This window comes from Macaca nemestrina, chromosome 15 (genome assembly GCF_043159975.1).
Source record: "Macaca nemestrina isolate mMacNem1 chromosome 15, mMacNem.hap1, whole genome shotgun sequence".
Taxonomy (NCBI): domain Eukaryota; kingdom Metazoa; phylum Chordata; class Mammalia; order Primates; family Cercopithecidae; genus Macaca; species Macaca nemestrina.
Genome location: NC_092139.1, coordinates 99763845 through 99791475, shown reverse-complemented (window position 1 = coordinate 99791475; position 27631 = coordinate 99763845). Strand labels below are relative to the sequence as shown.

Here is a 27631-nt window from a genome sequence, read left to right as displayed (position 1 = left end):
AGCATCCAGCAGCTTGGCCGGGCACGGTGGCTCACGCCTGTAATCCCAGCACTTTGGGAGGCGGAGGTGGGTGGATCATGAGGTCAAGAGATCAAGACTATCCTGGCCCACATGGTGAAACCCCATCTTTACTAAAAATATAAAAATTAGCTGGGCGTAGTGGTGTGCACCTGATGTCCCAGCAACTCGGGAGGCTGAGGAAGGAGAATTGTTTGAACCTCAGAGGCGGAGGGTGCAGTCAGCCGAGATCACACCACTGCACTCCAGCCTGGCGACAGAGCAAGACTCCGTCAAAGAAAAAAAAAAAAAAGCAGCCAATATCATAGTTATAAATGTACAACCTTACCAACTTCAAAGGAAGCATCCAGGTCAGCTCCAAGACCTCTGTGGACTTGTGGCCAATGGTGTTTCAGTCATGTCTTGCGCTCTCTGCCAGCAGCCTGACATCAGCCATTGCTATCCCATAGTCGCCATTTGCATGCTGCTGTGTATATCGATCACTTCTCTTTTGCTGATCTGGATCAAGTCGCTCTCACCAAACACTGGCGTGTCTTTGTGTGTACTGTACTCTCCACTGTCAGCCTCTGCTGCATGGTCCCCTTACAGATGCTGAATGTCCCATGTGTGGCTGCTCTGAGCCATGGAATATGATCATGTCGAGTCCCTCCGACTCCATGAACTCCTCCATACTGTCTTCTTCGCTCCTCACAAAGCACCCAGTCCTCGTCCACATGAGCAGATGGGCAAGCGCTGTCCCCATAGGCTCTTTTCACTGGACTTCCATAGACGGCACTGAGGACTGGTTGGGGGCACCTAGGACTACTGACTGTTTTGCCTTTGGATAGACATGGTCTATCCTGGAATAAATCTATTTTCCAAGGGAGTAGATGAAGGGGCCACTGTATTCATGATGCCCCAGGGACCTGCTCACATCTGCTTGTCCTTTCTGTAACCTCTGCCTTGGCTGGACCTGCCTGTGGGTCGCCTTTAAACCTCTGCAGCCCACTGTGACCCTTCACCGTCACACAACACTGTCTGCATCTCCATCTACACAAAGACACCCTGGCAGGAAAGGACACCCCCTCCTCTCAAAGACTGACACTTTTCAGCAAAAGGTGACCCAGAAAAGCAAGTGCACCTAAACAATACCTACCCAAGGAATGCCCAACTTTCTATAGTACAAGAAACTCATACTTAATTTCTGTGGACTTCACAGAAGAGTTTAGAAATGAAGATTGGATAAACTATAGAAGACACACGTCAGTATAAATACACAGAGATGTTGGGCAGATATGCCAGGCAATCACTCGTGAAACAGAAAGATGATGTGGCTGTGGTGATCAACAGCAAACTCAATATGCTTGAAGACAACATGGTTTATTTTGTCTCTAGAAGATCAATGCCCAGGCCTGACGCAGTGGCTCACACCTGTAATCCCAGCATTTTGGGAGGCTGGGGTCGGCAGATCACTTGATATTGGAGGTTTGAGACCAGACTGACCAACATGGAGAAATCCCATCTCTACTAAAAATACAAAATGAGCCAGGCATGGTGGCACATGCCTGTAATCCTAGCTGCTTGGGAGGCTGAGGTGGGAGAATCGCTTGGAGGCAGAGGTTGTGGTGAGCCAAGATCACACCATTGCTCTCCAGTCTGGGCAACAAGAGCGAAACTCTGTCTCAAAACAAACAAACAAACAAACAAACAAACAAAAAAGAACATCAATGCCTATTAATAAATGGTTCAATTCAGAGGATTTGTTATCAGCTCCAACATTGATGAGCTGTGTGAACCTGGACAAATCCCTTCCCCTCTCTGGACCTTGTTTTTTGGGTACTTCACATGGGGATAATAACAGCACTGATGACTGGGTTGTGGTAAGAATTACAGTCTGCATAGTAAATCCTCCATAAAAATGGGCTTCTGTGACTTAGGGTGAGCTCTTGGAGGACAGGGCCCCACCCCCAGGACCTCGCTCTGTGCCAGACGCACAGTAGGAACACACATTGCTGAAGGAACCGAGTCTCCATCTCTGTGGCTACTGGCCACAGACCCAGAGAGCCAAGTGCTGAGTCTGGTGGGGGCCAGCGGCAGCTGCTCCTCCAGGGGAGCGCCTCCCAGTGGAGGCCAGGAAGGAGGCGAGGGCTGGGGGTGGCGGTGTTACTGGAAAGGGGTCCTAATCCAGACCCCAAGAAAGAGTTCTTGGATTTCTCAAAAGAAAGAATTCAACACAAAACTAAATTTTATTTTTGCATTAATGCATCTTTAATGCTAAAGTTACTTTTTAATAAAATTTATAAATCTATCCAGTTTTAATTAATTTGACTATAAGGTAGGATTTTCGTAACTATAACTCTTTACAATTTTTTTTCTTGTTAAAGACAGATCAATGTTCCAAAAAACCTTATTATTTTGACATATGGGCCCAGATTCTGGACTTTGTTATCATGTTCTGATTGGTTATCCTAAGACTTCCTCTCATCCAGTCAGAACATGAAAATAAAGCCCAATCATAGTAGACCTAAAGAGTTTTCTCTCATCCAATCAGAACATGTAGTCCAGAAACCTAATTTGCATAACCTGGTAAGAGAGAGTCTCGCCAGTCCGGGTTTTTCTCCTTCTGCTCACCCGTCTGCTCCGACCCCAGCTTAGAGGAGGAGTCATCCCCGGTTGCACGCTGGAGGCTTGAGCCTGCAACAGCATGGCTCTCCTCGCTGCAGTTGGTGGCAGTGAGGGAGAGTACAGTGCAGCTACAGTGGTAGAAAGGTGGTGGAGTATGTGAGCTATCCAGGGCGCACTGCCTGCAGCAGGGGGCGAGGGGCGAGGGGTGAGGGGCGGCGGGGGCAGGGGGCACGGGTTGGATGCACTATCGCGAACTACACTGCCCGAAGCAAGGAGAGTATTGGGGGCGCCATCTTGTGTGGGGAGTGTGTTAGGGGCAGTAGTGGGTGTTGCTCTGCCCACGGCGTGGGAGGCTTGGGTGCGTTATCCCGGGTGTCATTTCCCGCAGTGGCGTGGGGTGCTTGTTGGGGGTGCCATCCGTGGCTACGCTGGTGGCGGCGGGGCACAGGTTGGGGTGCTACCTGGGACATCAGTGCCCATGGCGGGAAACTTGTTGGGTGTGATATGCGAGGTGTCACTGCCCGTGGCTGGAGGCTGGTTGGGGGTGCTGTCTATGGGCTGCACTGCCCACAGCCAGGAATGTGTTGGGGGCATTATTAGGGGCGGACTGCCAGTGGCGGGGGTTGGGGGGCGAGTTGGGTGCTATTAGGGAGCTGCACTGCCCGGCAGGGAGTATGTTGGGTTCGCTATTCGGGGTTTCACTGCCGGGTGGGTGGCAGATTGGGTGCACTATCAGGGGCTACACTGCCGCGTCGAGTGGGGGGTTGGCGGCGCTATCCTGGGCTACACCGCCGGTGGCGGGGGGCGTGTTAGGGGCGCTATCTGGTGCTGCACTCTCTGCGACAGGGGCTGGGTTGGGTGACCTACCCCGGGTGTCACTGCCCGAGGCGGGAGTCTGTTTGGGGGCGCTATCCAGGAAGTCACTTCCCGTGGGAGGAGGCTGGTTGGGGGCGCTATCTGTGGCTGCACTGCCAACACCAGGGAGCGGGTTGAGGGCGTTATCCTGGGCTACACTGCCAGTGGCAGGGGGCAGGTTGCAGGCGCAATCGGGTGCTGCAGTGTCCTAGGCGGGGACGAGTTATGGGGCGCTATCGGGGGCTGCACTGCCGGTGGTGGGCGATGGAGGCATTAGTGACAGCGATGGTCTCCAAGAGAGGCGCGGTCCTCCTCTCCCTGAGGACGCCCTCCTCCTGCTGAGGCCTGAGACAGGTGTCAGTGGCAGCATTGCGTCATTATTAAAGTTTGGAGGAGGGGGTATTTGTGTATCTTTTTGCTTATTTTCTGTTGGGATAGTCTTGGACTTTTTCAAATTTCATGAATCAGGGAGGGGACAAAATGTAGAATAGGCCTCCTGATTTCCTTGCCTGTTCTTTTTCCTTTTTTTTCCAGTCTGGTTTTTCTTCTGCTTGTCATTATTTTCTTGTTTCTTTTCATTTTCCTATGCTACTGCTTCTATTTCTTGTATCTGTTCTTGTTTCTCCTCCTCCCTTTGTTTTTTTTATCCCAAGCAATAGCCTTAACAGACAACAATCCAGAACTGAGTTTAAAATAGACCACTTGTCAGTGTGTTGTATTCCCCCCCTCCCCTGAGACAGAGTCTTGCCCTGTCACCCAGGCTGGAGTGCAGTGGTGCCATATCGGTTCACCACAACCTTTGCCTCCCGGGTTCAAGCGGTTCTCCTGCCTCAGCCTCCTGAGAAGCTGAGATTACAAGCGCACACCACCATTCCTGGCTAATTTTTGTATTTTTAGTAGAGAGGGGGTTTCACCGTGTTGGCCAGGCTTGTCTTGAACTCCTGACCTCGTGATCTGCCCGTCTCAGCCTCCCAAAGTGCTGGGATTACAGGCGTGCGCCACCTCGCCCTGCCCAGTGTGTTGTATTTTAAAAATAATCAGCCCATCATTGTTTTAAAGATGAGGAAAAAAAATAGTTGTATAAATATTTAGATACTTGAGTAGCTGTGCTCTGAGCACTACCTAAGCTGCATCCCTTTAGTTCTGGTATGTTACATTTTCATTTTAATTCATCTCTAAGTATTTTCTAATTTCTCTTGTGATTTCTTTGACACATTGGTCATTTAAGAGCATGTTATTTAATTTCCATATATTTGCGAATTTTTGAGTTTTTTCTTCTATTATTAATTTGTAATTTCATTCCATGTTGGTTGGAAAAGATAATTTGATGACTTCAATCTTTTAAAATTTATTGAGACTTGTTTTATGCCCTAACATACAGTCAATCCTGGAGAATATCCATGTGCACTTGGGCAGAATGTGCATTTTGCTGTTAGACTGAATATATGTTAGGCTTGGTTTATAATGTTGTTCAAGTCCTTTATTTCCTTCTTGATCTTTCTAGATGTTCTGTGCATTATTGAAAGTGGTATATTGAAGTCTCCAACTATTATTGTAGAATTATCTAACTCTTCTATCATCTTCAATTCTATCAATATTTGCTTCATGTGTGCTGAAGCTCTGTGGTTTGGTGCACATTGTGTAAGAAAAAATGTTATTCTGGCACTTGTTCAAACAGTAAAGCAGACCTTATTTAGCACTATTGCAATAGGTGTAGTGACTACTGCAATGGGTTTTTGCAGTAGGGGAGAGATTCGGTTCAACTTTAAATACAACAAGGAAAAATGGAACAGAGGGTTAGAGAGTTAGTAGATGGAAAATTACTAAGCACATAAGGTGATGCTTGCTAAACTAACCAAACAGGATTTTTGCTGAAGACAGGCCAAAGTAGTCAGATATCACCTGAAGAACGGTGGGAGATGAGGAGGATGATCAGATATCAAAGGTGATCTGATATTGAGGATGGGGGAGTCTGGCTAAATCGACTTGAAAGGATTCTTGCTAAAACTGGGTGATGCCAAGATGAACATGGAAGCCCAAATCTTGGGCCTAGTCAAACAGAAGGCTCAGAGGAGCCTGACTAAAGTTTGTTTGAGAGGATCTTTATCAATATGTTTATAATGGTTATATCTTCTTAATGAACTGACCCTTTTATCAATATATATAATGTTGTTGTTTCCTTTAGCAGTTTTTGTTTTGTTTTTTTGAGATGGAGTCTCACTTTGTCACCCAGGCTGGAGTGGATCTTGTCTCACTGCAACCTCCACATCCCAGGTTCAAGTGATTCTCCTGCCTCAGCCTCCCGATAGCTAGGACTACAGGTGCCCACCACCATGCTTGCCTACTTTTTGTATTTTTAGCAGAGATGGGGTTTCACCATGTTGGCCGTACTGGTCACGAACTCCTAACCTCAAGTGATCCACCTGCCTCCAGCTCCCAAAGTGCTGGGATTACAGGCATGAGCCACCACGCCCAGCCCTCTTTTAACCGTTTTTAAGGTCTTGTTTTCTGATTTTTCTTTTCTTTTTTTTTTTTTTTTTTTTGAGATGGCGTCTCGCTCTGTCGCCCAGGCTGGAGTGCAGTGGCCGGATCTCAGCTCACTGCAAGCTCCGCCTCCTGGGTTCACGCCATTCTCCTGCCTCAGCCTCCTAAGTAGCTGGGACTACAGGCGCCCGCCACTTGCCCAGCTAGTTTTTTGTATTTTTTAGTAGAGACGGGGTTTCACCGTGTTAGCCAGGATGGTCTCGATCTCCTGACCTCGTGATCCGCCCGTCTCGGCCTCCCAAAGTGCTGGGATTACAGGCTTGAGGCACCGTGCCCGGCCCTAATTTTTCTGATATAGCTCAACTCTCTGTTGGTTACCATTGGCATGGAATCTCTTTTTCCATCCCTGCACTTTCAGTCTATTTCTGTCTTTGGATCTAAAGTGGATGCTTCATGAATAACACACAGTTTAATCGTGTTTTTATTACCCATTCTGATGATCTCTACCTTTTGATGTAATTCATTTACATACAAACAAATTACTGATAAGAAAGAACTTATTTCTGCCATTTTGTTATTTGTTTTCTATATGTTATACCTTTTTAGTCTATTTCCCTCATTACTGTCGCCTTTTGTGTTTAGATTTTTTATAGTAAACTTTTTATTTTCTCATTTCATTTTATGTATAATCTTAGATAGATCCTTTGTGATGACCATGGGGATTCGATTTAACATCCTAAAGTTACCACAATCTCTTTTAAATTGATATCAACTTCAAAAGCATAGAGAACTCCATTTCTTTTTTTAATGTAGTTTTTGCTATTATTGAGGTATGGTGAGGCCAACAGATCAGAAGACAATTGCCATTGGAAAGATAGTTTGTAATTTATAGTTCCTAAGGCGAAGGGGCACACCACACCACAAAAGTCCACATGGGGAAGACCCAGGGTTGCTCAGGAGGCAGGGGAATGGGAGAAAAACATGGACAAGGGCATTTATTATGGTTTTGTGCGAAGACATGCATAAAGCAAGGTAAGCAGGATTGGCTAGTTTGAATCATTTCAGAGGGCTCCGCAGCATATGGGAGGAAAGGGATGAAAAGTGAAGGTAGAGACTGGTGATGTATGTTCACTGAGGTCCATAAAGTAACTGGACCAGGAAATAAGGAATGAGTGGAGAAGAATGGGCACAAAGAGAGAATAAGAGAAGGTAAAGGGGCCAGAAGAAAGGTTGAGAAAGAGATGGATGGCCTTTTAAGGAAATGATGGTGCAATTCCTGATCAACACGCTGACGGTGTCCTGTAGCCCTTTGAGCTAACTATAGGAAGTGGAAGGGATTTTGTTCTAAGCATGTAGGTGTTGGGTAAGATATGGTCAAGTTGGTATGGCCCCAGGAGGAGAGAACAAGGTCTGAAAGGATGAAGTTTATTATACTCTCAGATCCCAGAGAGGGGACAGTCATATGCCACATAGGGCCATAGGGAAAGCACTGGTGTCGTTAGGAGGCAGAAAGGAGTAAAGGAATGGGCCAGCACCTTAGTTGGAGTTTCCTTGGGAAAGGCAGAACAGGGCAGAGTAAATGGTTTAGGATTGACTAGTTTGAACAGTTCCAGTGGGCTTTGGACTATTGAATTGGTCTCCAGTTGCCTCGTGCCTGGTCCCAGGATTATTCAGTGCAGAGGAAATACTGGCTTGGTGTGTGGAAGTTGGATATGGAGTTGATTTGGGGTGATAGACTTGGGACTGGTTGGTTTGTATACGAAAGACACGCTCCCAGGCAAGCTCTTTCCTATCCGTAAGATAGAAAAGCAGACCTTAACATCTGTAAGGTAGAAAAGCAGAAGCTGCTGGGAAAAGCAGTCTTTCCCTGAGTCTGCATGATCACCGAAATACCAGAGCATCAAGAATCAAGAAAATAATAAATAGAGTTCATTGGCCGTGTGATAAATTGATACCAACTGGACAAATACAGAATCTTAAGAAAACACAGAACAGAATCTAATCAGTTTGACAAAGATTAGGGTAGGTGATCTCTGTTCCAAGTGTTAGCACCTAACACTTCTAGCTGACAGATGTGTACTTTTTGTTGAACCATTTTCTTAGGAGGAAATTCTTTCATTTAAATTTAATTCATTCTTTTAATTACACTTGTGAAATCTCAATTATGTTGTAATATAATCCCATTGAAAAAATCATGATGTTAGTATTGGCTGGTTTCAGGAGAACTTAGAAAAGAACTGAGAGTGGTTCCTGCATATAAATATGGTTCACGAGGTAAAGGGATGGCTTGTTCTCATGGAAGGAAGGAAACCACAGAGCACTATTTGTAGTGCCTTCTCAGTCTCCTGAAGTGAGGCAGAGGAGAGGGAAAAGAGAAGAATTTCACATGGCTGGCATTCCCTGGAGGACTGGATCTGACATGAGGCTTGTGTTATGTTTTGAGTTTTGAAAGGGAGAGGAAGGAAAGCCACTGGAAGGGGTGGATAGTGGAAAATATCTAGACTGTCCTGGATTCGGTTTCTGGTTTTGCCAATGATTTGCTGTGTATATTTTGGCAAATTATTTTGTCTCAACTGTGTATTTTGGTTTTTTGAAAAATGAGGACCTTGGTGCTTGTAGCATCTACCTACCTCGTGGTTGTGATGAGGACTCTTTGAAAATGGGATGGGAGCTACATACACGAAAGATGCCATGCAGATGCTATATTAACCTGCATTATAGTCCCATAAATTAAAATGTATTCCTTTGATAAAAATAAAAACATTAAAACCCCATAACATCCTGATTCCCTGTTCTCCAGAGATTTTAGACAAATACTAAATATATCTATGGTGAGCTTAGTTAGCACAAGATATGGGTCAGGAAGCAGGAGGCCAGGATACTTGATAATTGGATCTAGCAACTTGAACAATTTTTTAAAATATAGGTAAGTTTAGGGATTATTTCAACTGCAGAGCCACCAGTAAACATGAGGTGAGTAACTGCCTGTACAATGCCCCATTAGAATATACTGAGTTACTTATGGTGAGCAAATGATTAATTATGCTACAATAATTTCAGGGGCACTATTCATTTCCTCAAATTGAAGATGGTATTCTAGGCTGAGAGCAGTGGCTCACGCCTGTAATCCCAGCACTTTGGGAGTCCGAGGTGGGTGGATCATGACATGGGGAGATCGAGACCATCCTGGCTAACACAGTGAAACACTGTCTCTACTAAAAATACAAAGAATTAGCCAGGCATGGTGGCACATGCCTGTAATCCCAGCTACTTGGGAGGCTGAGGCAGGAGAATCACCCCTGCTGACCCCAGGAGGCGGAGGTTGCAGTGAACCGAGATCATACCGCTGCACTCCAGCCTGGGCAACAGAGCAAGACTCTTGTCTCAAAAAAAAAAAAAAAGAAGATGATGGTATTCTATATGGGATTGAATGACTGCTTATCAATCCTCAGTTTATAGAACTGAAAAATCATGCCTTATCAGGCAAAATCTTTATAGATGCCTATTTCAAAAGGAATCTCTCAAAATGCAAAGCCAGGCCTCTGTCGCTAGAGTGAAGTTGGTCCTGGGGCCTTTGACCTACCTGAGACCACTGCTTTGCTTGTGTGTAGCTGTGCCAGGCATTGCTGTTCCCTCAGTGACATTCCTACTCTGGAACTCACTGGAACACTCTTTCCTAGTGCTAAAGTCACCATCTCCTAAAAGAGGTGCTGCAGCTTGTGTTTTCTTGTCCTCCTTCACAAAAGTGAACCTCAAGAGAAAAGTGTAAGTGTGCTTGCCTGGAAGAGAGGGGCTTCTTAACATCCATCCTATCCTGTCCAAAGAAAATCTCACCTGACCTCCAAATTATAATTTGACGGATGAAGTTGTTTCAGTGAGGTGGCATTGTCTTGGTAGTTTGGTGGGGATGGGATTAGGGAGGTGTGGATGAGGTCGGTGGGGCCAGTGTTGTGTGACTGGCTCCAAGGGACTCAGATAAGTACCATTCAGCCCTAGAGCCCCAAGTTGCATCCTTAAACCAGCCAGCTTTTGAAGTCCTGAGAGCCACTCAGTGAAAAAACAGGCAATTTAATACCATTTATCCCATGCTTGGAAAACTGGTAGCAAAAACCCATCTGATAAAGGGGCCTTCTTCACACAAGAGTGCTGGCAGCACACACACATGCAGTTCAGAACCAGACCAAGGGCTGCTCAGAGTAGTGATTCTCAAACTATAGCTTGCATCAGAACCCCTGGAGGGCTTGTTGAAACACAGATTTGGGGGACGCACCCCCTCCCCTGACGTTTTTTACTTTGTAGGTCTGGAATAGGGCCTGAGAATGTGCGTTTCTAACAAGTTTCCAGATGATTTTGCAGCTGCTGGTCTGAAGATCACATTTTGAAAACCACTATATAGAGTTAACTTCTAAAGGGGCTACATTTCCTCACCAACACTGGAAGAATGGAGAAACCTTTTCCCCAGTTCCTCCTTTGAGATTTGTAGAGCTGTGTTAGGACCAAAAGTCTTTTCTGAAGCCAAAGGTGTGTAGGTATGGCTGAGGCACGTTATAGCACCAAGGGAAAGAAAAATCTGACTCCATTGACTTTTAGGGCCCATCTGCTTAATTCTGGCCTCTCCTCTACATGTCCAATGCCTGTCACATTTTTTGGAAATTATTTTTATTTTTTAAATTCACAAATAATAATTACATATACTTATGGCATACAACATGTTTTTATATATGTACATATTGTGGAATGACTAAATTAAGGTAATTAACATCTATTACTGCACATTTTTTTTGTGGTAGAACACTTACACTACTCTCAGCAATTTTCAAGTATGTGGTATATTGCTGTTAACTATAACTGATATATTGTACAATTGATGTTCTGAACTTATTCCACCCAACTAAACCTTTGTATCATTTGACCAGCATCTCCCCAGTCCCTCCCTCCCCCAGCCCTTGATAACCATCATTCTACTCTCTGCTTCTGAGTTTGACTTTTTAAGATTGTACATATCAGTGAGATCATGTGGTATTTGTCTTTCTGGGGCAAGGCCTGATATTTTACCAGCTTGATTTTTGTGCTTGGTACTCATCAAATATTTTATATGCGCAACCCCCTGCCCACACTGGTCCTCAAAGTCAGTCTCACGGGTATATTTTTTCAGGCAGTAGGGTGAGGGGGAAAGCAGTAATGTTTATTGGGCATCTTCTATGGACCAGGCCTTTTAAGCAGTATCAGTTGACCTCATCTAATCTTTACAACAGCTCTGTGAAGTCTGCATTGTGCTTGGAGGAACCTGAGGTTCAGAGGGATTTAGGGACTCAGCCAAGGTGAGGAACTTGGCGGTCATGGTGTAGGGGCTGAGAATCACTCCTCCCTGCTGCAGAATTTCCCAAGGCAGCCTTCTAACAGTGATACAACATCTCTCTTTCAATTCTGAAGACCCTGGAATGGGGATGGAAAGTTAGAAGACCAACATCTATTGAGCACCTACTTATTTAAATAAATGTTATATTGATAAATGCTATCAATGTATAACATTTAAATCTGTGAGTCAGGCATTTATATCTCTGTTTTCAGATGAAAAATGAAGGTTCAGGGACATTGATCACATTGCTCGGAGTATATCTGTACTCTGAGCCTTCTCCTCAGGTTGGTCTAGGCGGATATCTTCTGACCAAAAACTGATAGGAATCAAATATTTTCACAGTCAAAGCAGCTTCTGCTTTTCTACTAAGGCTCTTCCAAGACTTCTGGGAATGGATAATAATGTTTTCTGGTTCTACTTCACCCTGAGCACAAGGGAAGGCTGGTCCTTGAATGAACCTGCACTCAAAAAATCAAACTAAACACCAGATATTTCAGATTGGCATAAGTGCAAATCAGAGTGCTGGGCTTTACTTGTATTTGCTGACGTGCTATAGTCCCGGAGTCAAGGTGCCAGGGTCCTGGGAGCAACAAATGCATTCCCAATGATTTATTGTTGAAAAACCCTGTGATCAGCCTACCCAAAGGCCTTGGCCCCCCACCCCCCGCCTTGCCTCACCCATGTATGTTCAGTTTGTAATTCTATTTCCTTTTGCTGCAAAATATCTGCCTCAGTTTACCTTTTTAACGGGAGCCTCTGGCTTGGAAATCCCCAAAATGCATACTTTATCTGTGTTGTGGGTTTGTTTAATATCTATCTCCTCAAGACTCACTTGCTGAATTCCTAACCCTCAGTTTCTCACAGTGTGACTGTTTTGGAGGTAGGGGCTTTAAAGAGGTGATTAAAATGAAGGATGGGTCCTAATCTAATATGACTGATGTCCTTATAAGACAGTAGATTTAGGACACAAAAGGAAGGCTGTGGAAGACAGTGAGATATGACCACCTGCAAGCCAAGGAGAGAGGCCTCAGTAAACACCAACCCTGCTGACACCTTGGGCTCCAACTTCTAGTGGCTAGAACTGTGAAAACATAAATGTGTGCTGCTTGAGCCATCTGGTCTGTGCTACTTTGTTATGACACCCCTAGAAAACTGATATAATCAGTTTGACAAATGCATCCCAAGTCATTAGTAACCAGTGGGCGTATTTCGTGTAGCCACAAAAAGGTTAACTAAGGGCCAGGCTTATGTAAAAAGAAAGCAAAGATTTATAAATAAATGCCTGTGTCATTCATTTATTCAACAAGCATTGCTGAAAATCTAAGACATTCCAGGCACTGTGAATGCCAAAATGAGTGGAATCCCAAACACAGGAAACTCACAATGGACATTTTAAGAAGCCCAGAAAATTCCCTGGACTCAGGCTATCTGCCTCCCCAACTAGCTTGAGGCTGGGACCCAAGTCCCTCCCTTTTGTGGAAGTACTAACTTCCTCAGGCCTCCACTTCAAAGAACAAACACCCAGGACAGGGAGCCCATCAAGCTCCATCCTCAGCTTCCATGCATTCCTCAGTTTATCCGATTGACACACTTGAGAGGGAAAGTCCAGGCAAAACTCGAGAGGGATATGATGGGGGAAAATAGTTTTCTTTTTAAAAAAAATGGGGAGGAGGATGGACAGAAAAAGTGGCAGGAACCAGGGAGACCAAAGTTCTTAAAACAATATTCAAGGATTATAAACCACACTGACACCCGGAATCTACCTGAGACAGACTCACATCAGACATCATATGGCTTCTGATTCTTAGTCTGCCTTTTTCTGGATGTGACTGAGTGGACTGTCCTTCTGCAGCTCCAGTGGGTACAGATGGCTGCATCACACTGGCTTCAAATGCATAAGTTAACAGCAAACTAATGATTTTCTTCTAGCTAGCCTATAATTACACATGTACACATTTATCCACCTGGGCAAAATTTACAACTGGCTGGTTTCCCTTCAACACCACAGGACGAGACTAAAGGGAGGTGAGGAAGAGTCCAGCCATGGTGAATCTACAGGACTCAGGCAAAATATGCATGGCAAAAGACAGCCACGGTCACCAGGATGATGCCATTGACGTTCGCCACTGTCCTCCACAAAGGCTTCTCAGAGGTGTCCGTCATCTTCATCTTCATGGCTTTCTCCTCTTCCTCAGTCATCTTGGGTGCATTCTGCTGCTCCAGCCCACAAAATAGGTCATAGGCTCTCCTGAAGAATCCTTTTTTCTTCTCAGGAACTTCTGTGTCTGGTCAAAGGCATAGAAGAATTATTGGACACAGAAGCAGGACGGACTAGAAAAGTTTCCAGAGGAGATGCCATACCATGAAGTATCTGCTATTCTGCAGAAATTTCCCAAAAATGAAAAATTTCCCAAAATTCCCCCCATATTTTCTTGTTTTAAGGAATGAAAATGGTAGAAAATGTTCTGATAAACTTAATGACAAAACGATCTTACTGTCTACATCCTTAGGATCAGCCAGCCTAAGTTTTATCTCTGTCAGGCCCAGTGCAAATTCATTTTGATTTGGAACAGTCAGATCAAATAATAGTTTATAATAAAGGCATATTAATAATAGACTGAGGAATTGTGCCATAGGAAGGAAAACTCAACTCTGAAACACAAAATCTCGTATCTGTTCACTACATCACCAGAAAGCAATCTGGCTGGCTGGCATGACTCAGGAATGCTTTAGTTATATCTGTCAGTTCTAAGGCTTCACAACAGACCCAGCCAGGTGATAAGAATTGGTCTGAACAGCTCCTGATGCAGTGCAGCAATGAGCAATACTTCCCGGGCTTAGGATCTAATGTCACATATCAACACTGCTTAGTCAAACTGTCCATACCTGGCCCTGATGCTCAAAGTGAATACCCACCAAGGGAACTGATTCCCTCCTCTGAGCCCAGGTGTGGCCCTGGAGGTAGACAAACCTGGTTTTAAATGCCCACTCTGCCACTCACTAGATAAGAGATCAAGCCCACTGTGTTTTCAGCACCACAGTCACAGACCCTGCAATGCACTTTCCCATTTTTACAAGTCACTGAATTTTATCTTTATTTTTTAAGAGACAGAGTCTTGCCCTGTTGCCCAGGCTGGAGTGCAGTGGGGTAATCATAGCTCACTACAGCCATGAACTCCTGGGTTCGAATGATCCCCCCAACTCGGTCTCCTTAGTAGCTAAGCTGGGACTACAGGTGTGTGCCACCATGCCCAGTTAAAATTTTCTTTTTGTAGAGTGTCTCAGTATGTTGCCCAGGCTGGTCTTGAACTCCTGGACTCAAGCAATCCTCTCACCTCAGCATCCCAAAGTGTTGGGATTACAGATACAAGTCATGCCCAGCCTCACAGAATTTTAGCTTTAAAACATCACAGAATTTTAAAACGTCACAGAATTTTAGAACTGGAAAGAATCCCAGTGACCAAATTCACACATGAGTCAGAATTGGGGCCAAAACCTAGCTTTATGGTCTTGTTAATTTACCTCCCTTATCTTCAGGTATCAGAAGAATTGGATAAATAATACCTTCTTCATTGTACTAACGAAGAATTTAATGATTTAATGAGAGAGCCTCTAGCTCTTATTGTGGTAGAGCCTCTACCACAGTGAGACCTTCTGACACTCAAAATACTCCTAATCCTTGTCCCTTGACACAGTAGATGTCAAAAAGTGTAAGTCTCTTTCCATTCTCTCTTTTGTCTCACACACTCACACCTCTCCCCTTTGACTCACTCCACCAAAATAGCAGAGTGGGGAAGAAGGAGTTAAGAGGCTAGGATCACTGACCACCTCAAGTGAGAAATACATGGCTTTGTGGGTCAATAAAAAGTTGAATGGCCAACCGGGCACAGTGGCTTACGCCTGTAATCCCAACACTTTGGGAGGCCGAGGTGGGTGGATCACGAGTCAGGAGATTGAGACCATCCTGGCTAACATGGTGAAACCCCATTTCTACTAAAAAAAATAACAAAAAATTAGCCGGGCGTGGTGGTGGGTGCCTGTAGTCCCAGCTACTCGGGAGGCTGAGGTAGGAGAATGGTGTGAACCCGGGAGGTAGAGCTTGAAGTGAGCTGAGATTGCACCACTGCACTACAGCCTGGGTTGACAGAGTAAGACTCTGTCTCAAAAAAAAAAAAAAAAAAAAAAAAAGTTGAATGATCTTAGGAAATTCTCTGTGTCACATTTTCCTGTTCTGGAGAGGCAGGAAAATTGGAAGAATTTTACTTGCATTATCTGCCTTAAGAGGATGACGCAGTGCTGAAATGAATCACTAAAGTGTCTGCAATTAAAATATGTTATGATCATACTGTTATCAATGATGATGACGGTGGTGGTGGTGGTGAGGATGATGATAAAGGGACAATGATGCACCTGCAAAGCTTCCTTGTGTTGCTGTCACATTCACGTGGTGAATGTGACACTTATGGTCTGTAAAAGCCCTCAAGAGAGCTTAGTTTATTGTGCTTTAATAGGGTAGGGTGTTCAGTCTGATTTCACCCTAAGTTCTTGAAGACACAACAGAATTTGAGTGCTGCCGTGAACTTCATAAGTCACTAAGTCAAATCTCTAGCCAGTATGGAAGTCCCCTCTACAGAATCCTTGACAGATGTACACATACTGCTCATCCCTGTCCAGACCAACTCAATTAGAAAACTCTTCCTTCAAAGCAATCATGATGGTGGTAATTAGAGCCAATTCTTATAGCAGAGTATAAGAGGCATGGGTTTTCATTTAGAGTACTTTAATATGAAAAATCTGAGCTTTAGAACAATGTAATCACTTTCCCAGAGTAGTAGGAAGAGAATTCATGATTCAATCCCAGTTCTTCCTGATGCCAAATCTCACAGTCTGTCTCTGCACTACCTTGCCTCCTTACTCTGAGTTAAAATTGGATGAATTCTTTTCACCCACCAGTGTTAAGTCTGCCCTCTGGCATAAAAATAATCTCTTCTTCCATAATAAGACCTTTTGACACTCAAAATACTCCTAATCCATGTCCCTTTAAAATCTATGATATTCTCACACAGTGTGGAGACATTTTTGGAGGTAGGAGAAGTAGAGGGCATGTTCCTGCCTGCTTGCTCCAGGGAAGCAGGAAGGGGCTGTTTTCAGCACCATGGCCAGCTCCTGAGGCTCCAGGCTCCCTCCAGTATTTGCAGCATCACAAATTTGAGATTTGAAAGGTCCCCGAAGATCAAGAGCAGACTGTAACAAAGCTGAGACCTTAGGCACATCGTCTCCCTCCCTAAGCCTCAATTTACATGTCTATAAAATGAGGTGATAAGACCAAATGATCTCTAGATCTCTTTCCCGAGTTAGGATTCTATGGTATTCCTGATGGCCAGATTCAGAACTTGTTCTGAGCTACACACACCTGTGCTCTCCTTCAGATGGAGTGATGAGGCCTCCAGCCCAGCACCAGGTAAAGCACATATGACCTTGAGCCCCCATAGCTCTGCACACTACACACCTCCACAACCATCCTCCAGGCCTCCAGCCCAGCACCAGGTAAAGCACATATGACCTTGAGCCCCCATAGCCCTGCACACCACACACCTCCACAACCATCCTCCACGTGTGCACGTTTCCCACATAGAGGAAAAGTTGCAATACTGAGGTAGAAGAAAGTGTTAACTTACAGGATAAGTCTCTAGGCACTGACTAAGCATTATTTCATTGGTCTTCCAGAGAAATTTGATTTTCTACATTTGATATTGTAAGCCAGTATGACATAAGATCCCAAGGGCCTCTATCCCCTCATCTTGATGTCACTAGAACTGACCATAGCTTTGGCTCCATCTGCCCTTAGTTCACAGGCTATGTCAGAAGAGCTCCAACTCTTCTCTTGTCCCCTGCCATTCCTCAAATCAAGGCAAGGTGGCAAGTTCCTCACCCACACTTACTCACTGAGTGCTGTCAAATATCAGGGGTGAGAATCCAATCAAAAATGGCCAAAAGATTTGAATAGACATTTCTCAAAAGATGATATATAAATGGCAAACAGGTACTTAAAAAGGTGCTCAACATCATTAATCAATCATAGAAATGCAAATCAAAACTACAATGATATATCATCTCATCACAGTTAAAACAGCTTATATCCAAAAGACAGGCATTAACAAATGCTGGTGAGGACGTACACTATTGGTGGGAATGAAACTTCGTATGACCAGTATGGAGAATAGTTTGGAGGTTCCTCAAGAAACTAAAAATACAGCTACCATATGATTCATCAGCCCCACTGCTGGGTATATACCCAAAAGAAAGGAGATTAGTATATTGAAGAGATATCTGCACTCCCATGTTTGTTGCAGCACTGTTTACAATGGCTAAGATTTGGAAGCAACCTAAGTGTCCATCGACAGATGAATGGATAAAGAAAATGGGTACATATACACAATGGAATGCTATTCAGCCATAAAGAAAGAATGAGACCCTGTCATTTGCAACAACATAGATGGAACTGAAGATCATTATGTTAAGTGAAATAAGCCAGTCACAGTAAGACAAACATCTCATGTTCTGTTCTCACTTATTTGTGATATCTAAAAATCAAAACAATTGAACTCATGGACATAGAGATGTTTTCCAGAGGCTGGGAAGGGTAGTGGGGATCTGGGGATGGGGTAGGGATGGTTAATGGGTACAACAAAAAAAATAGAAAGAATGACTAACCTACTATTTGATAGCACAACAGGGTGACTATCGTCAATGAAAATTTAATTGTGCATTTTAAAATTAAGAGTGCAAGGCCGGGTGCGGTGGCTCATGCCTGTAATCCCAGTACTTTGGGAGGCCAAGGCGGGCAGATCACCTCAGGTCAGGAGTTCGAGACCAGCCTGACCAACATGGAGAAACTCTGTCTCTACTAAAAACATACAAAATTAGCCAGGCATGGTGGTGCAAGCCTGTATTTCCAGCTACTCAGGAGGTTGAGGCAGGAGAATCGCTTGAACCCAGGAGGCGGAGATTGCAGTGAGTCGAGATTGTGCCATTGCACTCCAGCCTGGGCAACAAGAGTGAAAATCAGTCTCAAAAAAAAAAAAAATTAAGAGTGCAACTGAATTGTTTGCAACTCAAAGGATAAATTCTTGAGGGGGTGGATACCCCATTCTCCATGATGTGCTTGTCATGCCTGCATCAAAATACCCCATGTAACTCATAAATATATACACCTACTATGTACCCACAAAATTTTTTTTAAATATGAGGGGTCAGGGAGCTTGAATGATTCTGTACCCTTTCCTCCCCTTGAACTCAAGAGTTAACTTTCCCCAAACCCACTTATCCATCTCATCCCCACCCTGCTCCTCACTGCCCTGGAGCGGGGACATCTGAGCTCTGTTAAAGTCATTTAGGGAAGGGCTTCAGTAAAGTTGTCTTGTTGTTGTAGGAGTAACTTTTATGGTTTAGGATCTGCTCTGGGTCATAAATCACCTATTTCAATGGTCTCCTTAGGGACTTCTTGGATGTTCTCTTCTGCATCCAGGTCAATACGTTCCTCTTTGCTGTTGCGCAGGCTCCAACACAGACGGTAGAGCTGCAGAGAAGGCAGAACAGGTCAACAGAAAGATCCAAATAGCATCTTGGGACAAGAAGTTGGGGGGTGGCAAAGAGATATGCATCAAGGAAGGGAAGGGAATGTGGCCTCTCAGTACTAAGAAGAACATACACAACATTCCCATCCATAACATTATCTCTAAAAACATTGGTAACTTAGATGAAAGTAATGTACATGTATACACTAGCCTCTATGATATTTGCATATTCAGAGCCAAAAAACTGCCTCATATAGAAATGCTTGTTGAATGAACTCTTTTATGTGTGTGATAAATAATTTGTTCCTTTTAGCACTGGCAGTAAGAAGCCATTTCTCCAGGTTAGGAGTGTAAGTTTAGATTTTTGCACTATGTCACATTATGTGGACAAGAATCTAGAATCATGAGCCCTAATAGAATACAGTAGAGCTGAAGGCACAGTTTCTATTGACATAGTTAAGAGCATGAACCAAAAACTTCATCTAGAGCATGAACTTGGTCTAGGGCATGAACTAGAAATGTGTTTGGGGTATAATACTTTCAAAGACTTGAGACATGAGGAAGCAGTTGATACCACACAAAGAAAGTCTGTGACAGGTCCAGCCAACAGATGTGATGCAGTTCTGCTGCTACAAAAGCAGCCTTTGTTTGACATTAGGTTTGTAACAGCTCTTAAAAATTTGGCAATGAAGTTGAAGGTCTCTTAGGGATTCCACAGGCACTTGTATGGGCATGCATGAGTAAAGTAAAGGATTAACAAAAACCTTCTGATTTCTCTAGGAATAAATATGACCTTGGGTTAACTTTCTGGCTCTGTTCCCTTGGAAACCTGGAAATCTGTGTTGGGTTAGCAGACTACTAATAAAAATGGCTCATAATTGGTCATCTTTATCTAAATTGGGAGAGCTATGAATGAATTCTAAACCAATGGGGGCATCTAGAGTTAAAGAAGAGTAACTGCAACTTTTGAAGTCTTGAATCAATTAGGCTTTGATGTTGTTTTACATCCTATGGTCAATTTTTGGTGGATTAATTTGGAAAAAAATCAAGAGGCAAACTATATTATGGATATCCCTGAGTAGACTGATTTTTGTAACTAGGTATGTGCTTTGCTGGGACCTTTGAAAGCTTTGACCACACGACTGTCAAGAGAAATACCAGTTTCTATTTAAAATATAGGCTTCTAAGCCAGGTAGCCCTGTACCACCCATGTGATCTTGTGCACCTGAGCCTGCACTTGGGGAGCAGGTTTCAGAGAATAAGCCCTGGAATAAAGGGTGTACAACTGTGAGGATTCCAACTAAAGACATGGGCTTGATATCAGCCTGCTGGCACACCATGTTTCCTGGCATGTATCCTTCCACATGAAACCAATGGCAAGTCATGTGAATGTGAATGTAAGAGGTATAATTTTGCTGAGGCCAACCAAGCATGTTGTGGCATGTCAACATCACTAATCATCAGAGAAATGCAAATCAAACTATAATGAGGTATCATCTCACCCCATTTAAAATGGCTTTTATCAAAAAGGCAATAATGAATGCTGGTGAGGTTGGGGAAAAAGCAGAGCCCTGAAACACTGTTGGTGAGAACGTAAATTAGTGCAGCCACAATGAAGAACACTATGGAAGTTCCTCAAAAACCTAAAAATAGAGCCACCATATGATCCAGCAATTCTACTACTGGATATATATCCAAAAGAAAGTAAACCAGTATATCAAAGAGATACTTGTACTTCTATATTTACTACAGCACTATTCACAATAGCCAAGATATGGAATCAATCCAAGTGTCCATTGACAAATTAATGGATAAAGAAAATGTTGTACAAATATACAATAGAGTTTTATTGCACCATAAAAAGAATGAGATCCCGTATTTGCAACAATATGGATGGAACTGGAGGCCATTATGTTAAGTAAAATAAGCCAGCATAGAAAGACAAATTTATCATGTTCTCACTCATATATGGGAGCTAAAAGTTTTAAAAACCGAACTCATGGAGATAGAGAGTAGACTGATGGTTATCAGAGACCAGGAAGGGTAGCAGTGGATGGAGGACAGAATGGAGATGGTTAATGGGTGCAGAAATTGTTAGAATGAATGAAGATCTAGTAGTTGGTAGCACAATAGGGTAGCTATACTTAATTTATTATATGCGTACAATTTAAAGGCAGAGTCTCACTATGTTGTCAGGGTGGTCCCAAACTGCTGGACTCAAGCGATCCTCCCACCTTGGCCTCCCAAAGTGCTGGGATTACAGGCATAAGCCACCATATTCTACATTTTAAAATAACTAAGAGTGGAATTGGAATGTTCCTAACACAAAGAAATGATAAATGCTTGAGGCAATGGACACCCCAATTACCCAGATTTGATGAAATCTGGGTATCTGTATCAAAACATTACATGTACCCCATAATTATATTCAACTATTATGTACCCATAATAATGAAAAGATTTTTAAAAATTAAAGAACATTGCAGTATGAACATGAAACAAGGACAGATCCCCTAAATGGATACTCACATGCACATCTGGAATGGGTTTGGTGAGGAGGGAGATGACCACGATAGTGATGACAGAAATGGCAAAGAGGATAATGGCAAAGTACAAGTAGTGCACCCCACAGATAATCGTGGGACAGTTGCTGGGCTCCATGCAGCTCCCGGTTCCATAAGCAAACTCAGTAATCATACGTGAAATCCCAATCAGAAATCCTAGTATCAGTCCCCAGAAGGCTCCCTGTGAAAGAAAACCCTGGGTTAACTCATGGTGAACACAAAACACAGATAGCCTTTGTAACATTCTTCAGGGAGGCATAGGCAGAGGCAAAGGGATAGAGGTAGAAGTGGTAGCTCCAGGCTGTCTGAACCCAGAACACTGAAGTTCAGAATATGGCTAGGAGTGCTATGGAAGACCTTCAGTGTGTCTGTCTATCATGTTTCAGCAACATGATTTCACCTCGATCATTAAACAAGGAGCCATAACATAATGGGGTAAAGTGTCTAATAACCGGAATAGAATGTCAACCTACAGGCTTGATTCCAAAAATTCCCTTTAATTTGAAAAATAATTTGAGCCTTTCCACCTGCAGCTACTATCAATACCAATCTCCAGATTTAGGCATATTCAGATGAAAAGTAATTACTTGTGAGGTAATTTGTGTTTCACAAAGACGTGGGAAAAGAATTTGGGTCTTTGGAAGATGAAGGAGAAAGAAACTTCCATCAAAATATAAATAACATTTACTTTTTTAGCCCTCCTTATAGTTTATTTTATGAACTATTTTTAGTTTGAGAACATAAAATTATACGGTGTTTTTACATTAAATTTTGGGTTTGTATATTAGAATATGGAAGACTTTAAGAGACCAGAAACATGAGGGGATGATTTTTCAGGGTTTTTTTTTTTTTTTACTCTTTCCTTCCTTCCCTCTTTCCTTTTTTCCTTTCTATATTTCCGTTAGGTAAGTCCTCACCTAAAGGACTAGGTTTGACTCTGGCAGGCCAGTGACAAAGTAGAATGTGCTCTTAGAAGGGTGGCCCAAAAGAGCTTTCACAGTTTTATCAGGTGCTGGTCAGCCCCTTTGCTAGCCATTGGTATCCCTACACTTTCTATTCCAAGTGTATGAAATTATCAGCTATCCTCCACACATGGCATGACATGTGCTTTTGTCTCCAGGTCTTTGTACAGCTCATTCTGTCTGGGAGAATAAGGGCTCTTCTATTCCTGGTAACCTCGTTCTAGCTTAAATAGAAAAAGCTGCACAGGGTGGGTGGACCCTGTGCACCCTGTGGCCACAGCACTGTGGACACAGATCCAGGCCAGCACCAACCCCACTGCCATGGAATCACAATAGTTCTCTGTCTCCCAGTGTGGACTGGGGGGTTGCCCAGGGAAGGAAGCAGGTTTCATTAACTTTGTGTTGCTAGTGCCTCACCCTATGCTGGCATCTGGAAGTGACTTCTAGATGAAGAAATAAATAAGGAAAAATAAAAAATATGTTCCCTATTCATCCCCCATACGCTATTTCACTCAAAAAAATTATTGCTTAGCTGGGCACGGGGTGTGCCTGTAGTCCTAGCTACTTTGGAGGCTGAGGCAGAAGAATCACTTGAGCTCAGGAGTTTGAGACTAGCCTTGGCAACATAGTGAGATTCCTGTCTCAAAAAAAGTCAATAAATCTGCCATGAAATAAATGTTTAAAAATTCAAAATTTTTTCATATACCCTTTCACCACTTTTATTCAACATAGTACTGCAAGTCCTAGACAGAACAAGTAGGCAAGAGAAAAAGAGCATCCAAATTGGAAAAGAAGAAGTCAAATTGGCCTCATTTACATATGATATGATCTCATATTTACAAAAACCTAAAGATTCCACCAAAGGGGTCACTGTTAATGAAACCCTGACCTACCTTTCCAGCCACACTTTCATCTTTCACATTCACAAACTCCCCTTGAGCCAGGCGAGATTCCATACAAGTCCTTCACCCTCACTCTTATCCTACTTCTGCCTGAAAGGTCTGGACAGTACTATTCTCTGACTTGAATGTTATGTCTTCCCTCTCCAACTTCAAATTCTTCCAGCTCCCGCTGCTCCAAGGAGCCTTCCCTGACAGTTTCAGCCCCTGCTGATAAAGTCTTTCCTAAATCCCTTCCTGCTCATATTATGTATTGTATTGTATCCCTTACTTGTTACGCACTTTGTTGTATGTATAAACTGCTTGTGCGCCAGGATTTTGTCTTCACTGAGCGCTGAGAGGTGCTGGCTGGAAAGCCAAGTTCACAGTAGAGTGCTGGAGGTATGTTGTGCTAGGACTTTCTCTCGCTCACCTAGGGGCTACAGAATTCCTAGGGAGTGCCATGCAGTCAGGTCAAAATCACCAAGATCAGATAGAAAATCTAATCTTGGCTTGTAATCCTAGTATTTCGGGAGGCCAAGGTGGGAGGATCACTTGAGCTCAGGAGTTCAAGACCAGCCTGGGCAACACAGTGAGTCCTCACCTCTATTAAAAAAAAAATTAAGAAAATCTAATCTTGGACAGAGGAGACAGAGAGAATGTGGACCCCCATACCAACTCCCGAGGAGCTCACTCCAACAGAGAGCCCCATGATCCCTGGAGGCTTTCCCTATAAACCCTCAGTAGCACATCTGTGTCTGTTCAAGATCTCTGGGAAATAGACTCCCTCCCACAGAGAATATGCAAACCCACATGGAAACTTCTTTGCCAGCATGACTTTTCTGGACATGCCCAGATGATACCTACTGGCTCATTGACTCTCTTCCAGAAAATAGCAAGCACGAAGACAGCTGCAATGGGTGGTCCCAAGTAACTGGTGATGGACTGGATGTAATCGAAGAGTTGCCCACTTTGTGCTGACTGCACAATGGGCACCCAGGCGATGCTGATGCCAATCAGCACCAGGATAAACAACCTGAAATTAAAGCCCCCACAACAAAGTGTCAATAAGTAGCTCTACATGAGTAGATATTGCCATGTATTATATGTATACATACATACATACACACACTGCCACCACCACCACCACCACCACCACCAGCAAATATGACCACAGCAAGAAAAAAATAATTAGAAAATGTATGCTTGAAGATTTTTTTGCCTATAGGAAAATCATTCATACCTATGAATTAGTGAAACACACTTGACTTTCAATAGTAGCCTAGGCCCACTCACCACCATAAGACAATCTCATTTTGAGAGGCAAGAGTATGGGAACAAGGTATGAATTTTGGAGCCTGATAGTCCTAGATTCAAATTCTTACTATTTCTGTGTGACATAGGAGACATTTCTTAACCTCTCTGAGTCTCAAGTTCTTCATCTGTAAACTGGGAATAGGACTGACCTTGCAAGGTGGGAATAAGAATTAGTGACAGTAGTAGTGATACAAACACACATGCACTGAATATTCTGTGGGAGTCACAAGACATACACACCAATGACCTCAATACAAGGCCATATATGATCATGTGTACAGTACAAACTAAGATCTACAGCAGTACACTTAAGCAAGAATATTCATGTGTTTTTTACAAACATATTTTTTCATTCTTTCGTGTAAATATCAAGGACAGATACTGCTGGATTATAGGGTAGATGGACATCCAACTTTATGAGAAACTGCCTGACTGATTTTCAAAGTGCCAGTACTGTTTTGCATTGCTAGCAGCTATGTATAAGAATTCTGTTTGACTTACACCCTCACCAACATTTGATATCAATCTTTTAAATTTTAGTCACTCTAGTGTGTATGGTTTTGATCTCCATTTCCCTGATGCCTAGTGATGGCACTGAATACTTTTTAATGTGCTTTGTTAGTCTTTTGGCTGTTTCTTAATTTGGTTATTTTATTATTGAGCTGCTTACGTATTCTGGATATAAATCCTTTGTTAGATATATGTTTAACAAACATTTTCTCCCTTTTCATTTGATTAATGGTGTCTTTGATAAACAGAAGTTTTAAATTCCGATAAAAAAAGAATTAGTGATAGCAAAACTAATCTAAGTGATAGTTAACTAAGTGAGAGTAAAACCTTGCAAATAGCAGCACTCAACAAATAGTAAAAACTATTATTATTATCTTATTCTTCTCCTCCTTCTCCTTCCCTTTTGTCTTCTTCTTCACAATAATGAAGTTATTAATAAAAACACTAGGCAAGATGATTTTATAAAGGAATGGTCTAGATAGGAAGAAACGCTACCAGGTATTTCCACCTCTCCTCCTGCTGAGTTTCACTTCAAGTCCTGAAAAGATCGGAGATGTCCTTGCAAGCTCTTCTTACTTGTGCTCTTGATAGAATGAGAAAGATGACTGTGATTCCCTCTCTCACTTACCTGCAACTTAAACTGACCTCCACAAGGCAATGCTTTCACTCACACATTTCTCCCTCTGAAATGCCTTTCAACTGTCCCCCTTTTCCATATCCCACCGACTATTATGGACTCAGCTCAGGTTCTCCCTTCCCCAGGAGCCTTTCCCAACCACGCATGCCACACTCATCACTCCCTTATCTGAGCCCCTGGGTGATCTTACAGTCCCCACAGCAGAGTTTGGAATGGTTTCACATCACTGTGAGCTCATCCAGGACTGGGACAAGCCCCAGGGCAGTAGTTATAGGATACACAAAAATGTGAGCCCCAACATAGTCTCAGTGCCATGGGATTCATCCCTACACAAGGCAACAAAATATTTTCTTTAGCATCTTGCATTTGATCCACATAAATAACTGGAAAAGTCAGTAAGTGCCTTTCTAAGGAAAAATCAATCAAGGTAACAGTGCTACTTTCTATGGCTCAGAGTAAAGATCCTCTGGCACAGTCAGATCTCCTTTGGGTGCCAGGTATCTTGTCAATTGAAAGTGGCCCACCATGTTTGCTTTTCTTCCTTCATTCCAATCTTGAAAATGAGACCTATGAGGTAGCAGCCCATATCCCTCCTGCACTCACTGGCAAACTTTCCCTTGGCTGACATCCCAGGGACTTGGTCCACCTGCCCTAAGGAGGTTGACCTGCCTTAGCCCCATAGAAGAACAAGCAAGGGTCCTGTTGATCCTCTGTCCAGAGCATTTGCTCCATGGATAATCATGATAATGAGCACACCTGACCCAGGTGTTGATACTTTAATGCTTTCAGGACCCTATTGCATCTATTAGCCCATCTGACAACAAGAAATGTGCACAGCACTTGGTGTTTTAGGCTCTACAGAGTATATTCACAAGCACAATTGAGCCTTCACAATGGTTCTGCAAAATGTTGCGTCAAGGGGTCGAGGAATCAGAGGCATGTGGGCCTCAAAGACAGCCAGTGTGGAGAGCTGCAGTGTGAGGGGCTGAGGAAGACAGTGTGTAGCAGTATAAAGAGCTTTGGACAAGGGCTCAGTGGCTGCAGATTCCAGTCCTGTCTCTGCCACTGTCTGGACAGTTTGGATTTAGGTAGGATGAGCCTCAACCCAAATGACAGCCTGAGGGGTAAATTAAGTGTCCCAACTCCAGAGGGGCATTGTTCAATGATCTCCAATTTAAAGTTAAATTGCCACTGGAGGATCTAGAAAAACTGGCAGATAGGCAGGACTAAATTGTAGCTCCCACTCAGATGGACAGAGCATCATGCAGAGACTCACATCATGAACTTTTGCTCCAAGAACTACTGCAGGAATATACCAGAAAAGCGCAAGAGGATCCACAGACCCTCTGAAGGTAGCAGATTATTCCTGCAGGACCCAAATACTGTGAGAGCCCAAACTGTGAACGTGGGATAGGGGGATCATCGCCCCAAAACACAGACCCTCACTGGGGAACCTGAAGGTCCAGATCACTGGAGAAGTATTTCAACAGATAGCATGATGAATGGAATAATACCTCACATCTCAATACTAATGTTAAAGATAGGGAATTGCAGAATGGATAAGAATTTATCAAGCAAGTATCTGCTGCCTTCAAGAAACTTATCTAACACATAACGACTCGCATAAACTTAAGGCAAAAGGGTGGAAAAAGACAACTTTTGTTGTCTTTGTTAAAGAAACTTTAAAGCAACAGCAGTTAAAAGACAAACAGAGGAACATTATATAACGATAAAAGGCCTTGTCCAACAGGAAAATGTCACAATCCTAAATATATGTCCACCTAACACTGGACCTCCCAAATGTATAAAACAATTACTACTAGGCCTAAGAAATAAGATAGAAAGCAACACAATAATAGTAGAGGG

General features: G+C 43.3%; 1 protein-coding gene across 1 annotated transcript in view; it reads right to left on the bottom strand.

Annotated features, from left to right (window-relative positions):
- Positions 1-10576: 10576 nt before the first annotated feature.
- The window catches only part of LOC105487190 (solute carrier family 5 member 1), a 77503-nt gene continuing 60448 nt past the window's right edge, over positions 10577-27631 (bottom strand). Inside the window, exons 14-17 of the mRNA XM_011750533.2 lie at positions 24169-24337; positions 21427-21642; positions 18797-18899; positions 10577-13605 (exon numbers count right to left, since the gene is read on the bottom strand). Of these exons, the coding sequence (XP_011748835.1) occupies positions 13382-13605; positions 18797-18899; positions 21427-21642; positions 24169-24337 (712 nt within the window). The 3' untranslated portion in view covers positions 10577-13381. The remainder of the gene's footprint in view (positions 13606-18796; positions 18900-21426; positions 21643-24168; positions 24338-27631) is intronic.